Source organism: Gambusia affinis, linkage group LG01, assembly GCF_019740435.1.
Source record: "Gambusia affinis linkage group LG01, SWU_Gaff_1.0, whole genome shotgun sequence".
Classification (NCBI taxonomy): domain Eukaryota; kingdom Metazoa; phylum Chordata; class Actinopteri; order Cyprinodontiformes; family Poeciliidae; genus Gambusia; species Gambusia affinis.
In genome coordinates this window covers 22,153,582-22,168,928 of record NC_057868.1, presented here as the reverse complement: position 1 = coordinate 22,168,928, position 15,347 = coordinate 22,153,582, and the positions used below count along the sequence as shown (strand labels likewise).

Sequence of the window (15,347 nt, the reverse complement as noted above, 5' to 3'; positions counted from 1 at the left end):
CCTCTTCAGTTCAACCTTATCAGTGGAGACACATTGTTGATGTTACCATTATAAAATAGCTTACAAAAAAGTATTGGCAAAGCTCAATGTGATTTTCACAGGAGGCGGAGCGTTGTTGTTAGCACCTGCTGAAAGTAACTAAAAAGTTACTTTTAGTGTAACTTAGTTACTTTCCAAATCAAGTAGTCAGTAATCTAACTAAGTTACTTTTTCAAGGAGTAATCAGTAGTCCGATTAAAGTTACTTTTTCAAAGTAACTATGCCAACACTGCCCGCGAGTTTGATATGATTGGCACTTTTCAGTGTTGTGTGCGGAGCTGAACTAACTTACCAATCACAGTGCTTCAAATGGAGCTCATTGACCCGCAGTGCCACTCTGAACTCAAAGCCAAGTTCAGGGAGGTGAGTGGAAAAGCAGACAAGCTTGGGCAATTTTTGAGAGAATTGCCACCCAGCTTCCCTGAGCTTTCCCAAATGTTCAAGCGGACCATGTGTCTTTTTGGGAGCACATACTTGTGCAGCTCTTCTCTACCTTGAACTTCAATAAGTCCAAGTACAGGTCCAGACTTACTGACGAGCATCTTCAAGCTCTACTTAGGGTCTCAACTGCCTCCTCCCTTAAGCCAAATGTGGCTCGGCTATGCGAGAGGAAGCGCTGTTTATAAACAGTTTATAAACTGTTATATTCATAACAGTTTATGTTCAATGTTCCATTCATGTTCAGAAAGTTAAAGGTTAAAGAACTGTTAATACAGCCATTTGAATCTGAATTATAATAATTACATTTATCTAGTCTTCTATAGCTGCTGTGTTATCATTATATTTTATTTATTTATTACTGATAAATTTTTTTTCTTATGAATTGTTAATTTATTTATTTTTTCATCTTATTTTGTGTTTAAAAAATAAAAATAAAGACATTTGATAACATTGGAATGTTTTTGTGAGAGCTTTTCTTGTGGAAAACCCGATGCGGCCCAGCCTCCACCCAGACTCTACCTCCATCGGCCCCCAGGGAAATTGAGTTTGAGACCCCTGGATTAGAGGAATAAATAGGAGGGAGGAGATAATTATAAATAGAATAAGAACCGGTCACAGTTTTTTAAATGGAACTCTTTTTAAGATGGGGAAACATCTTACTGGTTTATGTAGTTGGTGTGATGATGTAGAAACAATGGAACATGTTTTTATTAGTTGTAGAAAATATGTAGATCAAAGAAGATTATTAAAAACTGAATTAGGTTTTAATAGGGAATTGAAATTTGAGAATGTGGTTGATCAGTTAAATGATACTGAGGGAAAAAAGAAGATCTTTCGTTTAAAAAAAAAATACTGGGATCATTATGAGAATTTGAGGTTTAGACACTAGGATCCAATAGATGGCAGTAATGCAACAATAATGGATGCAAGCTGCCGTTAAAATCTAAAGAAGAAGAAGAAGAATCTAACTCCTTTCATTTCTCCTCGGTAGCATGACTAACATGGAAATGTGGCCCGAAATAGAGAAAGCAGCGACAGAGCAGAGACGTGAGCTGGTTTTACAGGGCGGCGGTGTTGATAAGAGGATCTCCTCCTGCGGAGGGCTTCCCTCTTCTCTTTATTCCCTGCAGTTGCTGAATTATCTTGAAGTCAGCCAATGTCCGAGTTTGACAGAGATCCACGTGGAAATCAAACATCTGACCAACCTCCAAAGCCTCGTCCTGTGCAGGAACAAGCTGACCTCTGTCCCGGATGTCATCGGCATCCTGAAGTCGCTGAAGGTCCTGGATCTGTCCGTCAACAACCTCAAATGCTTGCCACAGGGGATCACTCAGCTAAAGGAACTGAATACTCTTAATGTGAGCTGCAACTGCTTGGAGGCTCTTCCAGGTGGCCTGAGTCAGTGCAACAAGCTGGCGACCATCAATGTCTCCAAGAACCAAATCACTACTTTCCCTCCTGATCTCTTCTCTGAGCGGCTGGACCTGCTCAGCACGCTGGTGGCCTCTGATAACTCACTCCAGGAGCTGAGTGGAGAGATTTGTAAGCTATCAGCTCTAAAGGTGAGATCTCACAACGTACTGTGCAGTCCATCACGACACACTAGTAAGAGTGTGGCAAAATCATAGTGACTCAAGAGGAGCTGCAGAGATCCACCGCTCAGGTGGGACAATCTGTCAACAGTTGCTGAAAGAAAGCAATTAGAAGTTTTTTTAAAAAGTGTATCAAAAGTCATGTAAAGGATACTTGGCACCTAGAACAAGGTGCTCTGGTCAAATGAGACCAAAATGTAATTGTCAGATCTATATGCAGTAAACCAGGTGTAGCAAAAAAGAAAAAAAACTAATACTGGACCTTTCCCAGAAAAGACTTTTCCAGTGGTATTGCATGGTGGTGGCAGAATCAGGTTGTGAGATGCTTTAGTTTAGCAGGGGCAGGAAAGCTGGTCATAATGGAAGAAAGAATGAGCTAAAAGTTTGGGCAATTTTTGAAGGAAACGTGCAAGAGCCTGATAAAGTGTGGAGGCTGGACACGGTGTTCATTTTCCAGCAGGACAACAAACCCTAAACATACGACCATAGCTGCAGTACAATGGTGTTGGTCAAAACTCGATCATGTTTAGGAATGGCCCAGTCAAAGTCCAGACTAAAATCCAACTGAGAATCTGTGCCTAGCCTTGAAAAAAACACTGAAAATGTCTTGGACTGAATTTGAGGTATTTTGCAATGAAGATTGTGCAAAGACTCCTGATCTGAAAAGCTGGTAGAGAGACATACTGTGCAGAACTGGTTCTGCAATGTTTAATCACAGGAAGTATGAACACATACACACCCCACACCTTTCACGGTTTTCTTTACCATCTGTCATTTTCCTTGTACCTCATAATAATGCACTACTTTGTGTTGTTCTGTTAGAGAGATGTAAACATGAATTAAATTATGATTAACTGACAAGTTAATGTTTTATTAGATTAAAATGAGTTCCCATCTACTAGCAACATTTAATGCAAGAGAAAATGGCTGCATATCAATTAATTGTTAGTCTATCAATAAGATTAGTCACCTTTCAGACCAACTCATTAATCAAGAACTTTCATCTGTAGTCTATTACATAAAAGCTCCATATAAAATCTTGAAGTATCCAGTTGTAATGTGACAAAATGTGCTATTTTTCTAGGGTGTGAAACTCAGCTCGTGCATACGATTTTGTCTTCCTTACACCGGCCTTCACAGGTGCTGGATCTCTCCAACAACAAGCTGAGTGAGATTCCTTCAGATCTGAGCGACTGCCCCAAGTTAAAGGAGATCAACTTCAAGGGCAACAAGCTTAGCGACAAGCGCTTAGAGAAGATGGTCAATGGCTGTCAGACCAAGTCCATCCTAGAGTACCTGAGAGGCAAAGGAAGAGGAAGACGGGATGAAGAGGGAGGCGACTCTGACAAGAAGAAAAAGCAGCAGCAGCAGAAGAAGAAGAAGGGAAAGGTGAGGGAGGAAAAAGATGAGGTGGAGGAGCTGAACCAGATGGTGGTGAGGGTGCTCCACGTCTCCGAGGCGCCCACAGCGCTCACAGTCAAGGTCAACGCTGAGGTCAAAGATGTCCGACCGTACCTGGTGTGCTGCCTGGTCAGAGGAATGAGTCTGAAGCCAGGGAATGCTCTGAAACGCTTCCTATTGGCTCAGGTGAAAACCAAACACCCAAAATGCTGTTTATGAAATGCTTCCTACCACTAGTTAGTAACGTGTAACTACTCAGATGTTTTGCAGACAAAGCTCCACGATGATTTGTGTGGTAGAAGAACAATTGCAACCATCGCGACCCATGATGCGCAGCTTGTGAAAGGACCACTGGTTTACGATGTGAGACCACCGACCCAACTGAAGGTATGCCGCTGCACGGGGCTTTCATTTGAATTCTGCTTCCTCAACAGCAGTTCTAAATTACTGTGCAAAAGTCTTGACCATCATCAGTAGGTTAATTCAGCAAAGGAGCATGAAAGAAAACCTCAACAGGCCTTCAGGAAACCAAAAGTATTGCAGGAACGTCTCCGGCTAAATATTATAAGGAGTGGTGGAAAATGCCTGCACAGTATGGTATAGATGACATGCAGATGAAAAACATCTAAAGTTTCTCTCTTGAATGAAATATTTTTCAGGTGGTGCCCCTGGGTCGGAGGGAGATGACGGCCGTGGAGCTGATAAGACAGCTTCATTTAGAGGCCGATGAGCTCAGGAAGCAGAAGAAGAGGCAGAATGTGACTGGCCTCCACAAGTCAGTAACCCTTCCACACAACATTGCAGCTGCAGAGTTAGTTTCCTCTGGAAATGTCAACATTGCTGGCTATAACATTGCATTATAGCCAGCTTAATGTTAAGCTGGCTGTAATGTTAAGCCAGCTTAACATTATAGACTTAAACAGTCATGGGACTGTTCCCAAGTCATTGCTGACTTGGGAATTGTCGAGCAGAATCGCAGGCCTTCCTCAAGGTTTTTGTTAAGGACGCTTTACCAGGGAAAGCATATTAATGGGTGGAAGTGTCAGAAGAAAAAAGACTGGACTGCTGGTTGTTCGTCAAAAATCCTCTTTTGAGTTGGTCCCAGAGAAGAAATGGCAAGGAAAAACATTTCAGTCGGCAAAAACACTCTTGTATTAGGATTCTATTTTTTATTTTTATTTGTCTCATGTAGTGTTCGGTTGCGATGTGCTTGTCCATCAAAATCGCCTTTGTCTTCTGCCAAGTAGTTTATAGTTTTCTTCTTCAACAGATACCTGCAGCTTTTGGAAGGAAAGTCCGTCTACCCCTGCTTAGTGGATGCAGATGGAGATGTGATCTCATTTCCACCAATTACTAACAGTGAGAAAACCAAGGTCTGTGCATAGCGTTTGTCTGCTGGCTTTCTTTTGAAGACACTTTGAACAAAACTGATTTAAATCATTTCCAGAAATCAAATCGGATTTAATTTAGCGAGTGTATCTGGTTTTGCAAGATGACTCTGTCATACCTCATTATATTGTTTTGATTCTTCGTATCGTATAACAGAGTATGCATCTTCTTTCTTGTGCAGATCAAGAAGACAACTACAGAGTTGCTGGTTGAAGTAACAAGCTCAACCAGCCTGCAGACCTGTAAAGATGTCATGGATGCTTTGATCATAGTAAGCGTCCAATTTTCTGTATCTTGTTTTGCTGGTACTGTTTTGTTTTCTCTGTAGTCCACCAATTGAATCGAACTTTCACGTCCGACAAGCGTCAGGATGTGTGAAAATAAAGTTAGGTTTTACGTCCCAGTTTGTCCTGAAGGTGGACATTCTCTTTCACTTCCGAGACCCGATTGTCAACAAATGTAGATGTATATTTTTTTATTATAAATTTTTTTTATTTATTTCTTTAGTTATTTTCAAGCACCATCAAATGATTGATCAGTTTTCTGAACAATCGATGACACACAGTCTGTCTGAGGCAAAGTGCTCAGCTGGTTTGGTGTTGTGGCTCTTTCATGAACTCCAGTTGTTTTTCTCCTGAGTGGAGTTGGATATTTTATTTTCGAGCGCAAGGTTTTGAAAGAACATGGTGTTTTAGAAAGATTCACAAAAATTCCCCTCAGAAGTGAAGAGTTGCTGATGGTAAATGTTGCCAAGCCTGACAAGAGTTGCTAAATCACAGAGCTGATGCCCTTTTGCTGCCAAACTGTTTTATAAGCTTTACAGTCTAAACTATGTTCCCACTGGAAAGCCAATAAAATGTTCAAAAATGCATGTTTTTAGGTTTCTGTTCACTGATTTCTACTCTCCCCAAAAATACAGGCTTCAAATGTTCAGCATTTCACTTCAGTGTTCAGTCAGGTCAGGAGGAAAATGAAAAAAGTACAGAAAAACAATGATTTCCAGACCTAATTTCCTTTTCCCATGGTCAGAAGTTGTTCTCTTTCTTTTCTTCTATGTGTCCCTCCCTCACTGCCCTCTTTCCTTTGTTTTTTTTAATTCATTGTCTTTCCTTTCGCCTCATATCATTTTGCAACATCTTTCCTTTCTTATTTCTTATTGTGCCTTTATTCCTTATTGCTCTTTTCTTCTGTAACAGTATCCAACCTGCCTGCCTTCGTTCTGGTTTTCCTTTCTTCTCTCCATTGTGTCCAATCTTCTCTGTCGTTAATTCTTTGTACTCATCTCTTCCCTTCCTTCCTTGTCAGGCGTCCTTTCTTACTTCTTAATTGTTTCCTTACAGGAATAATAAGCCAGGCAATTTTCACACGGAAATGATCTTTGTAATTGGCACTCCCTGCAAAAATCTTTTCTTCCAGTGTCTGATTAAAATTGAAGCTACACTACGATGCGGATTTGCTCAAATGTTTAACAATGAATTAGATTCATGCCACATTTGTTTCAGGGCTTTCTAATCAGAATTCATCAAATTAAAAATGTTAATTTAATTGTTCTGACATTTGTTTGTGCAGCAGCAGCAGCTTCATTGTACGGTTGATTGTTTCCTCACCAGAAAATGGCAGAGCTGAACAAGTTCACTGTCGAACATCAGGAGGAGGCCGGGTCAGACGGAGAGGAGGACAGCGCACGGCAGCCAGCCGCCGACGCAGAAACCTCCAGCCAACTCATCGTCCAACAGGTCCGGACCGTTGATCAAGATGGGAACCTGAAAGTGGTTTACCCGTCAAAAACGGATCTCTCCAAAGAATTCAGTAACTTCACTGTCATTTGGTAGTAATATTTAATGTCAGCACCCATTTACAGCCGATTATTTTAACAGTTTTCCCTTTTGAACCTCGAGCTTTTCTCACAGTCCGTTTGGTACGATGCATCCGTCTGTCTTCACACATTCAAAACAAACACGTTTGTAGGAAATATTGGCCGAATGTAAATGTGCCCATCTAGTTATTGTATGATATTTTTTCAGATTTTTGGATGCATCCCTAAGCAACAAATACTCCAAATGTCTATTTTCCTGTGATTTGTATTTTTATTTTATTTTTTTTACGCACACAAATGCCCATTGGTCAGTGTCGCTTACTTTAACTGGTCATTTTTTCTTGCATTTTTATAGATTTATTTTGATTCCTTAACTTTCATTATTTATCTATTCCGGTTTTTGGCGTAATTCTTTGTCTCATGCAGGGGACAAGATGGTAACTGAACCAGAACGTGGAGTTCAGTCAGAAAAAAAACAAATCATGAACACAACAATGATATAGATGCTAAATTTATTATTATATTGTTTATTATTGTAATTCTTTAGGCAGACCTGAGAAATGTAACTCCTCAATGGGAAACAAATACACTTGCCAACATCTGCTGAAAAAATAATCAAATAATCTGGTCCAATTACAGACATTAAAACACCAGCATGACCTGTACTAATCTGGGTACAATTTTGTACAAAATAAAATTCTATGTGCTAACAATGCGTTTTCCAATTCTTGTGTTGATCTTGCAGATCTTTCTGAAGTCACTTAAAGATCTGCAAACAAAACAGAATTTTCAAATCAGAAAAGACACTTACTCCTGCGAATAGTTGCTCTAAGAAAACGGCACACTTTTGTCATAAAGGGACAAAAAAGCTTTTAAGCTACTCACATTCGCATGTGTAAGCCACCTCCAGGTACTTGAATGTGCCTACGCACGGGTCTCCAAAAACTGAGTTGTGGGCCCGGATTGTGCAGCTGTTTTTCCTGTTACAGCTGCGGATGACCAGGTGACAGACAAACTGTTAATGCTGCTTTCCCAGTGAAACAAGAAGTGTCTTTTTAAGCAGTTTTTTTTTTCTTCTTCCATTTACGTTTGTTTGTTAAATTTGTCTCTTAATCAAGATTGAAACCTCAAAGGGCACATTCACACACTGATGATGGTAAGCTACTGGATTGTAGCTACAGCTTCCCTGGGGCAGTCATACAGAAACAAGGCTGCCAGTTTGCCAGCCCTTTGACTAACACCAGCAGCCAATGCGGTGTGACGTGACCCGGACCCGGAATCGAACCGGCAACCCTCCGATTGCAGGGGAAGCAATAATAAGACCAGTATATGGCTGGTGAGATTGACTGTGGTTAATCAGCTAATTCATGACTTAAGAAAGGAAGTAATTATTTCACGTAGGGCCAGGTTAGTTTGGATCGTTGTTTTTTGTTCCCCTCCTAATAGTATTACTTGTTTATACTTGATATGAATTTTTTTTTTATCAAATTTTGCTTAATCTGGAAGTTAGAAGTGGAACAAAAAAGAAAAACCAAGAGATCTGTTTGGAGACTAACGCGTCATAGCTCTATACTAAATGCTAATGTTTCCACTGGATCTTGTTATGGATACACTGTAAAACTTTTGAGCCGCATTTAGTTGAGTCTGAGGTTAAAAGGGTATGAGCAGTTTTGTTATGTTATGTTTATTTCCCTTAGGAAAATGGGCCAGTACTTACATCTGAGCCACTATGTTGGTGGGGTTTGAGCAGTAAACATTTTCAGTTTGAGAGGCAGGTCGTCTGTAAGAGCAGGTGGTGTGGTCTCGACGTCCGTAGTCGGCCCCATAGACGAAAATGACCTGCCCATAATCTGATAGAGAGCAGGAAAATAACTTGCACACACAACAGGAATAAAGTAATCATGCTCATTTTTGTTTAATTCATGCTCATTCATTTGTAAATGGAAAATAAGTACTCACCACAATACAAATGTGCATAGGAGTGTTCACATGTGACACGACGATCTGTGAAAATAAACAACACGGAGAACCTTAGACATTTCCATGACTTTCTGTGCAGCTCTGCTCAGTTCTCAGTGCCATTCAAAGATGACTGACGTGCTGGGGGGCAGGTGTAATTGGTGTCCAGATACTTGGCGATGCCGACGCAGGGATCGGAGCGGCGGACGTCATCTGTGTTGAACTCACACACCCTCTTACCATCACACCTGTTACAATGACAGTTAAAGCACGCCACCGAATTCCTCAATAGCGCAATAAAAGAAAAAATAATGTATACAGAAGATTAAATATAATCACTAAATCTCTGATTCCTTACCAGTTAGTTATTCTCTACCTAAATGTTGCGCATGTTTTATGTAAAGGGTACTTTCCTGTTTTTCTAACCTTCAGTAATCTTTTATGCTGCAGATATCAACCATTGCTTTTGTGCAAGGTTGTAAATGTCTATTGGTTGTTTGAGATAATTATTATGCTGAAATATTATTTGGCATGAACATTAAAGATTGTTCCTGTGACTTTCTGTTCTGTCAAAAGAAGAAAAGAAAAAAACAGAAGTTCAAATAGAAAACAGTGGGCTGCTAATAAAATTCTCTGGATAATCAAGTGATTATCAAGGCAGGACTTTGGTCAGCTTGCTGGTCCGGGTACTGACACAATGCTGTGGCGAAGACGTCAGCAATGACCTGAGAGTAGCAACTCCTAATTTATCTTGGAAGAAAATATAGCTAATTTTCAAACTACTTAAAGATCCCTGCTCTAGAAGATTCATGTGCCAAAACAGAAAGAAAATTGAGACAAAAACTTTCCAAGCTAGTAGGTCTTGTAAGCCAACAGAAAACGTATTCTCTCAAACACAAACATCTGAGCTCCTGAGTTGACCGCAACCTGCTCTCATGGTGCAAAAGTTTTGTTTGCACTATGTGCAACGCATAGGCGCACCGCACTTGAGGGGTTGCCAAAGCGACAGCTAAAAAATTATTTTTAGTCGCCATTTTTTATATTTAACAGCTGTTTGTGTGCGTGTGTGTGTGTCATTGATTTGATCAATAACACAGGCACAACACAGATTAGGCACCTCTAAGGAGAGATGGCGCATACAAAAGTACATAGTTGCGCTCCTACTTGCTGTGTGTAGCGGCATTGTTGTGATGGCTGAAGTTGGCCATAATGAGGCTACCTCTTTTTGATGATGTCCACAGCGCCCTCTTGAGAGCACTGTGTGTTGGCAAGCTGCTGGGGAGACTTGTCCTCACTGCAGATCTGTCGGTCAGCTCGTCCATACAGGGCCGACTGCACACTGATCACTCCGTTTTCTGTTGCACGCAACAGAAAACCGTAAGGAACAACACTGGATGTTTTGTACTTAATATTTGCTTTAATTTCTGTTGCTAATATGCAAAGACAGTTTTTCAGATACAACAAGCTCGACTAAAATTCATAGTTTACAATCAAGCCATTGACTGAAATTCCTTTTTTTAGATGATCACAGCTGCAGTAACTATTATAAGGAAATGTTTCCTTTTTACATATCTGTTGAAGCTATCACCATGTCGTGACAATATAACATGACAGATAATCTGTGTAAAAAAAAAAAATCAATCTCTTCTGCCTTCTATTGTCCTGCTGTCATCCACAAAAATGCACCTCTCCTGGTCAAAAAAAACTATAGCTTATCATTTAAAAAAAACAACAATCCCAGCATAAACAATCATCCATGTGTACGTGCTGACCAGGAGAGATCAACACGTACACAATAGTGGGCACTAGTAACACTGGGTGAGAAGAGGAGCTCTATCTTTTCACAGATTATCTCTCATGCTATGCTTTCACGACTTGATGACAGCTTTAACATGCAAGAAGCATTTTTGTAAAAGTTACATACTGTCAATTTAACGTAAGATTTATTCAGTTGTAAAGTAAATTTAGATCTTTTAGCTAACCACAGCTCAAATGCTGGATATTATCGCTGTCATCACAGGTTGTGGCCTTTTCGGTAACAGCAACTGTAAAAAAAAACAATAAAAATAGAAAAGTGCTTTAAGTAAAAAGTATTAGTTATGTAAATTTTCATAGCTGTGAATACTTACCAGATACCATGAGTAAACAAGCTGTTGCAAGCACTAGGGATAGAGAAAAGTGCCAAATTGTAATGAAAAAGATCACTTCACATTTTATTGTGAAATTGGCCAAACATAATAGTTTGGTTTTATAAAATTAGCAGAATATAATCACAGAGAGAGAAGATATTTAGGTATTTTTGATTTGCTATACCGGTGGTCACTGTTATAATTTTGAGAATACTCACATAGTGCAGAGTTGAGTCTGAAGAACAGCATGGTTCAAAGATTGTAGTCTCCAACGAGAAGCTGGACTGATGCTGACACAAGACTCCTCTACTTATGTGGCTGGATGAAGAGCTGAACAAAGGCATAACTTTATTCAACTGGCTCTTATCTAAAAACATGTGACTGTGACTACAATGTAACTGGGTCAAGATGGAGCAACAAAACAAGAGCACAATGACTTTACTGTATAGTACGAAGAATATGACGAGGATCAAAGTGTGGCTCCGCCCATTAAAAGATTAATGCATAATCATATTGCAGTTAGAGAAGTGAAAAATGAATGAAGGTAAATCCAAAGTTACCAAATGTTACTGTTATAGTTGGCGTTTCAAATAAGCTTTGAGATGACTCATCCATTCACTGGAAAGGTAGTCAGATCTGTGACATTTCCCAGATGTACTTCCTTGAAGGAGTGGTTCTGTACTGAACGATTAAAGATTCCCCCTAAAATATGTGAATCGTTTACTTAAACTTAGTTGTTTTTTTTTCCCTTATTGGTATGACATTCTACTGAATTTTTCTACTGAATTTCTACTGAAATTACTACATCACTGACAAAGCTTTCATCTGAAGTCGTTAACGAACATTTGATTGTCTGAAGTCGTGGTTTAAATTAGTCAAATGAAGGTTATCTGCATTATTTTCTTGTCATTAAAATAATCCATATTTAGACTTAATTGTATGCAGTTTAATGTTACAGTTCTGAACATGAAACTGATTTTATCCTGTAAAATGAGGTTGATGTGATCAGGGTAGAAGTGCAAGTCTGGCAGAAAGCTTCACCCAAACAGAGCCAGGCCCGACTGACTCCACCATGACCGATCACCCAGTGGACTGAAAACGGTTTAGGATCGTCGGCGGGACATCTGGATCTCTCTCTCATCTCAGACAGAGTTTAAAACACACCCTCGCAAGTCCACAGACTGTTTATAATAGAATTTTGACTAATACAAAGTGGGCACTAATCCATAACAGATGCGGTAATTTTCTGTCCAGTTTTTCTATACAGATTCTCTTTTTTATAATATTTTAACGCCCAAAAGAGGAAATGAAACTACAAAATTCAACAGAAATCCTTGATTCAGGTGTCAGATAAGGGTATTTTATGATAAGTTTATTTGTTGGTCAACAGAGAGATCGGTTGCTTTACGGACAACAAAATCATAACACTTTGATTTATGTGTATTTTCTCCCCCACCAGTTTAAATTTTAGAAACATTTTCCAACTCTGATAAAGCACTTTAAAATTATAGTTGTTGATAAAATCATCTATTTAGGTTAAATTACATATTATATACTGGAATCAGCACGTAGATTTCTAATTTCATAAATGTGCAGTGTCACTGAATTATTTGAATTTCTGTGTCTCTAAAATTCAGATTCAAGTTGAAACAGAGACTATAATACTTTAAACGTCAGCATTAAACTGTCTTCAAGACAGATGAAACTTCCTCTGACTAACATTTAAAATGTCACCTGTACGAAAAGCATATGGAGATGAACTGCAGTAATCAACATTGTGTTGAGTCCTGAACAGTCAATAGCACCTGTTGTTTGCTTTTATCCCCTCTTTGACTTCCTGGAACACCTAGAATTACCAGACAAAGTCACATTCCTGGAAGAAGTCTTAAAAAAGGAACAGTTTTTCTTTTCAAGCTTTTATTATATATTTTATTTGACACATGAAAGTAGATGAGCAAGAAAAGAGCCTTTAAACATAATGGATGCCGATTTTTTTTAATTTTTTTGTATGATCTGTTTTTATATCTGCTCATCTGGAGTGACGGGATCTGGGGAGGAAAAAAAGAAACAAAGCAAAAGATTTCTGTTTTAAGGTACTGATTGAGCAACACAGTTACACTTTTACTTTACAACTAAATACCAAATCTACTTAAAAACTGAAACAATGAAGATGCATATTTATATACTAAAGTGTTTAGCCACTTAAAAATATTTGCTTCTACTCTTTTTTTTCTTGGCCGACGTAGACCTACACCAACTAACTTTAGTGTAGCTCAAGGCAGCGTTTCAGTCCACTTACATTCACAGTGGTAAGCCACCTCCAGGTACTTGTAAGTGCCCAAACAAGGATCTCCAAACACAGAGTTGCTGGCTTTAATGACGCAACTGTTTTTACCTTGGCAGCTGTAAAGGCACACAACGAATACGATTTCTCAGCTGAAGCCAGTTTAGTTATACAGCCTTGCTGAAGCAAGCTGGAACACAATGGAGAAACTACCTTTCAGCAACTTTGCTGGTGGGGCTGGAGCAGGCTGTGTTTTGGGTCTGATTGGCTGAGCATCCATACTGACATGTGGTCTGGTCTCTGCGTCCGTAATCAGCTCCATGGACAACAATAACCTGGCCTTGATCTGACAGCAAGGAAGGATGGATTGTTATGGATAAATATCTAATTTATTTTGCCAAGTAGATTATATGCATTTTGAAAAAACGTAGATCTTACCACAACTTAAGTATGATAAAGAGTGCTCGCATATCATGCGGTGAACTGAAAAAGTTGCGGAAATCACATGATCACAGAATTAACCCCAAACTCTGTTCTGCTGTGACGGCGGTACATACAATATAAATCTCCATGACTGCATTACTCAGTATTGGTTTCCACTGCATCACTTTTATATTTAGTACTCTGCCACAATCAAGAATCAAATTAAACCCAACACACGTTAGATGTGTGTAACTTTACTTACTTTAAAGTAAGTTTAAAGTCTTAGTTTAACCAAACCCAGGCAGGGAGACTTACTGGCAGGAAGGCAGGTGTAGGTGGTCTGCAGATATTTGGCGGTGCCCCTGCAGGGATCAGATCTGCCCAAGACATCTGTGTTCAGCTCACACACCTTTTTTCCATTACATCTGCAAAAACAAAAATGACTAGAAATCAAGTGGAATCACAAAAATCCTGACATGTATCGACTTTAAGTATGCATGTAATTACTCTACACCTACACAGCTGAGCCACTACAACTGTGTACCTTTTCTTGAAGACATTAGCGACGCCATCAAGAGAGCAGTTGGTGTTGGAAACCTCATCGGGACTCTTTCCTTCATTGCACGTCACATTGTCCTTACGTCCGTACAGGGACGTCTCGACACTGATCACGCTCTCCAGATCTGTAGGAAACAAACCGAGTAAGACTTTAATAGTTTTAGTTTGACACTAAACCAACCTCTCAGTCCTTTAGTTTCAAGTCATAACACAGCTCAAACGATGCACAACGTTGTCCATACAGGTGGTAACAGTCTCTTTAGCAATACCTAAGGATGCATCATGAGAGTATAATTACAATACAAGAAGCTTGGACATGTATCCACACTTCTTCAAACCAGACAGAAAAGCTGTGTACCTGCATCTACAAGCAGGCAGGTTGATGCCAGATCTGGAAAAGAAAATCTACTAAGTCCTTACTAACATATAACCAATGAGAAACAATTGAACCTCATCCAGACAGACATTTTAGGAGTTTATACTCACACAATGTAGCGCTGAAGAGCATCATGGTTATAGAAGACTCAAACGTTGGTGGACAGAAAGACTGAGGGTGGGAACAGGCTTGTGAAACTAGGGGAGCCGACTGTTTTTCATAAGAAGTCTGAACCTGACTCTATGGCACTTATTCAGCTGGCTGTAACACACCAAAAATCTACAATAACATCATAACCCCAAGAGGGATATGAAGCGGACATCCAACCTGAGAGCAGAAAAGGAAAGAAACAAAAAAACAGTTCAAGATGCTTGCAGCAGTGAGCCAAGATCAGCAGGAGACAAAAGGGGCTGGAAAGAGTACATTATGCAGACTGTGGACAACCTCAAGTAGGGCAAACACACAGGACAAACAACCATAGACAGACAGACAGACACACTCAGACACAATAGGAAACTTAGACAATTATCCCTAACATGCTGATTATTGAACTGCAGCATCCAGAGTAGCTGAAGTGAACCTTTCATATAGAGAACATTCAAACTTCATGTTGATTGACCCTGTCTGGGTTTGGAGCCGACAACCTTTTTTATTTACTACAATTGTAACACCTTTCTGCTCCTTTCCTGCAGCTGCCCCCAATTAAACCCTAGATATACAGTATTTAAGTAATGTGCAAATTACAATTTGTTCAACCTTGTTTTTAGTGAATTTGGCAACTAGATTCTGAATCTTGACAGAAAGTCCGTCCTTCTCTATTGGTTAAGGTGGCAATAATAATGAATTAAGATTTGAGATCTAATTTTTCCCACAGGGTGCTACAAATACTAATACTCAAAACGGAAGGATTAAAATAATAAGCACGTCTTAATGGGTTAAT

At 39.5% G+C, this 15,347-nt stretch overlaps 2 protein-coding genes across 2 annotated transcripts; one reads left to right on the top strand and one right to left on the bottom strand.

The window, feature by feature from the left end:
- The first annotated feature begins 1,403 nt into the window (after positions 1-1,403).
- lrrc47 (leucine rich repeat containing 47) lies at positions 1,404-7,388 on the top strand. Its single transcript, XM_044116930.1, has 7 exons — positions 1,404-2,042; positions 3,213-3,659; positions 3,744-3,860; positions 4,133-4,248; positions 4,744-4,846; positions 5,044-5,133; positions 6,473-7,388. Exons 1-7 carry the CDS (start codon positions 1,473-1,475, stop codon positions 6,692-6,694), a joined length of 1,665 nt encoding a protein of 554 aa, XP_043972865.1. The 5' UTR covers positions 1,404-1,472; the 3' UTR covers positions 6,695-7,388.
- Positions 7,389-7,555: 167 nt separating this feature from the next.
- On the bottom strand, positions 7,556-14,962 carry LOC122827388 (rhamnose-binding lectin-like). Its single transcript, XM_044110556.1, has 17 exons — positions 14,518-14,962; positions 14,390-14,422; positions 14,241-14,300; positions 14,018-14,156; positions 13,789-13,898; positions 13,489-13,533; positions 13,264-13,396; positions 13,066-13,169; positions 12,796-12,814; positions 10,985-11,019; positions 10,767-10,799; positions 10,620-10,682; positions 9,857-9,992; positions 8,776-8,885; positions 8,638-8,682; positions 8,396-8,528; positions 7,556-7,667 (listed from the first exon to the last, which is right to left on the bottom strand). The coding sequence occupies exons 1-17, from the start codon at positions 14,540-14,542 to the stop codon at positions 7,556-7,558; spliced, it is 1,335 nt and encodes a 444-aa protein (XP_043966491.1). The 5' UTR covers positions 14,543-14,962.
- Positions 14,963-15,347: the final 385 nt, after the last annotated feature.

Bases quoted from the DNA above. Each gene is read 5' to 3' on its own strand.
- lrrc47 (XM_044116930.1), top strand. From the start codon at position 1,473: ATGACTAACATGGAAATGTGGCCCGAAATAGAGAAAGCAGCGACAGAG. The intron at 4,847-5,043 runs GTCTGTGCATAG...TTTCTTGTGCAG, and splicing joins CTAACAGTGAGAAAACCAAG to ATCAAGAAGACAACTACAGA. The intron at 5,134-6,472 runs GTAAGCGTCCAA...TTTCCTCACCAG, and splicing joins TCATGGATGCTTTGATCATA to AAAATGGCAGAGCTGAACAA.
- LOC122827388 (XM_044110556.1), bottom strand. From the start codon at position 14,542: ATGATGCTCTTCAGCGCTACATTGT. The intron at 14,301-14,389 runs GTACACAGCTTT...ATGCATCCTTAG, and splicing joins CTGCCTGCTTGTAGATGCAG to GTATTGCTAAAGAGACTGTT. The intron at 8,683-8,775 runs GTCAGTCATCTT...TTATTTTCACAG, and splicing joins TTACACCTGCCCCCCAGCAC to ATCGTCGTGTCACATGTGAA.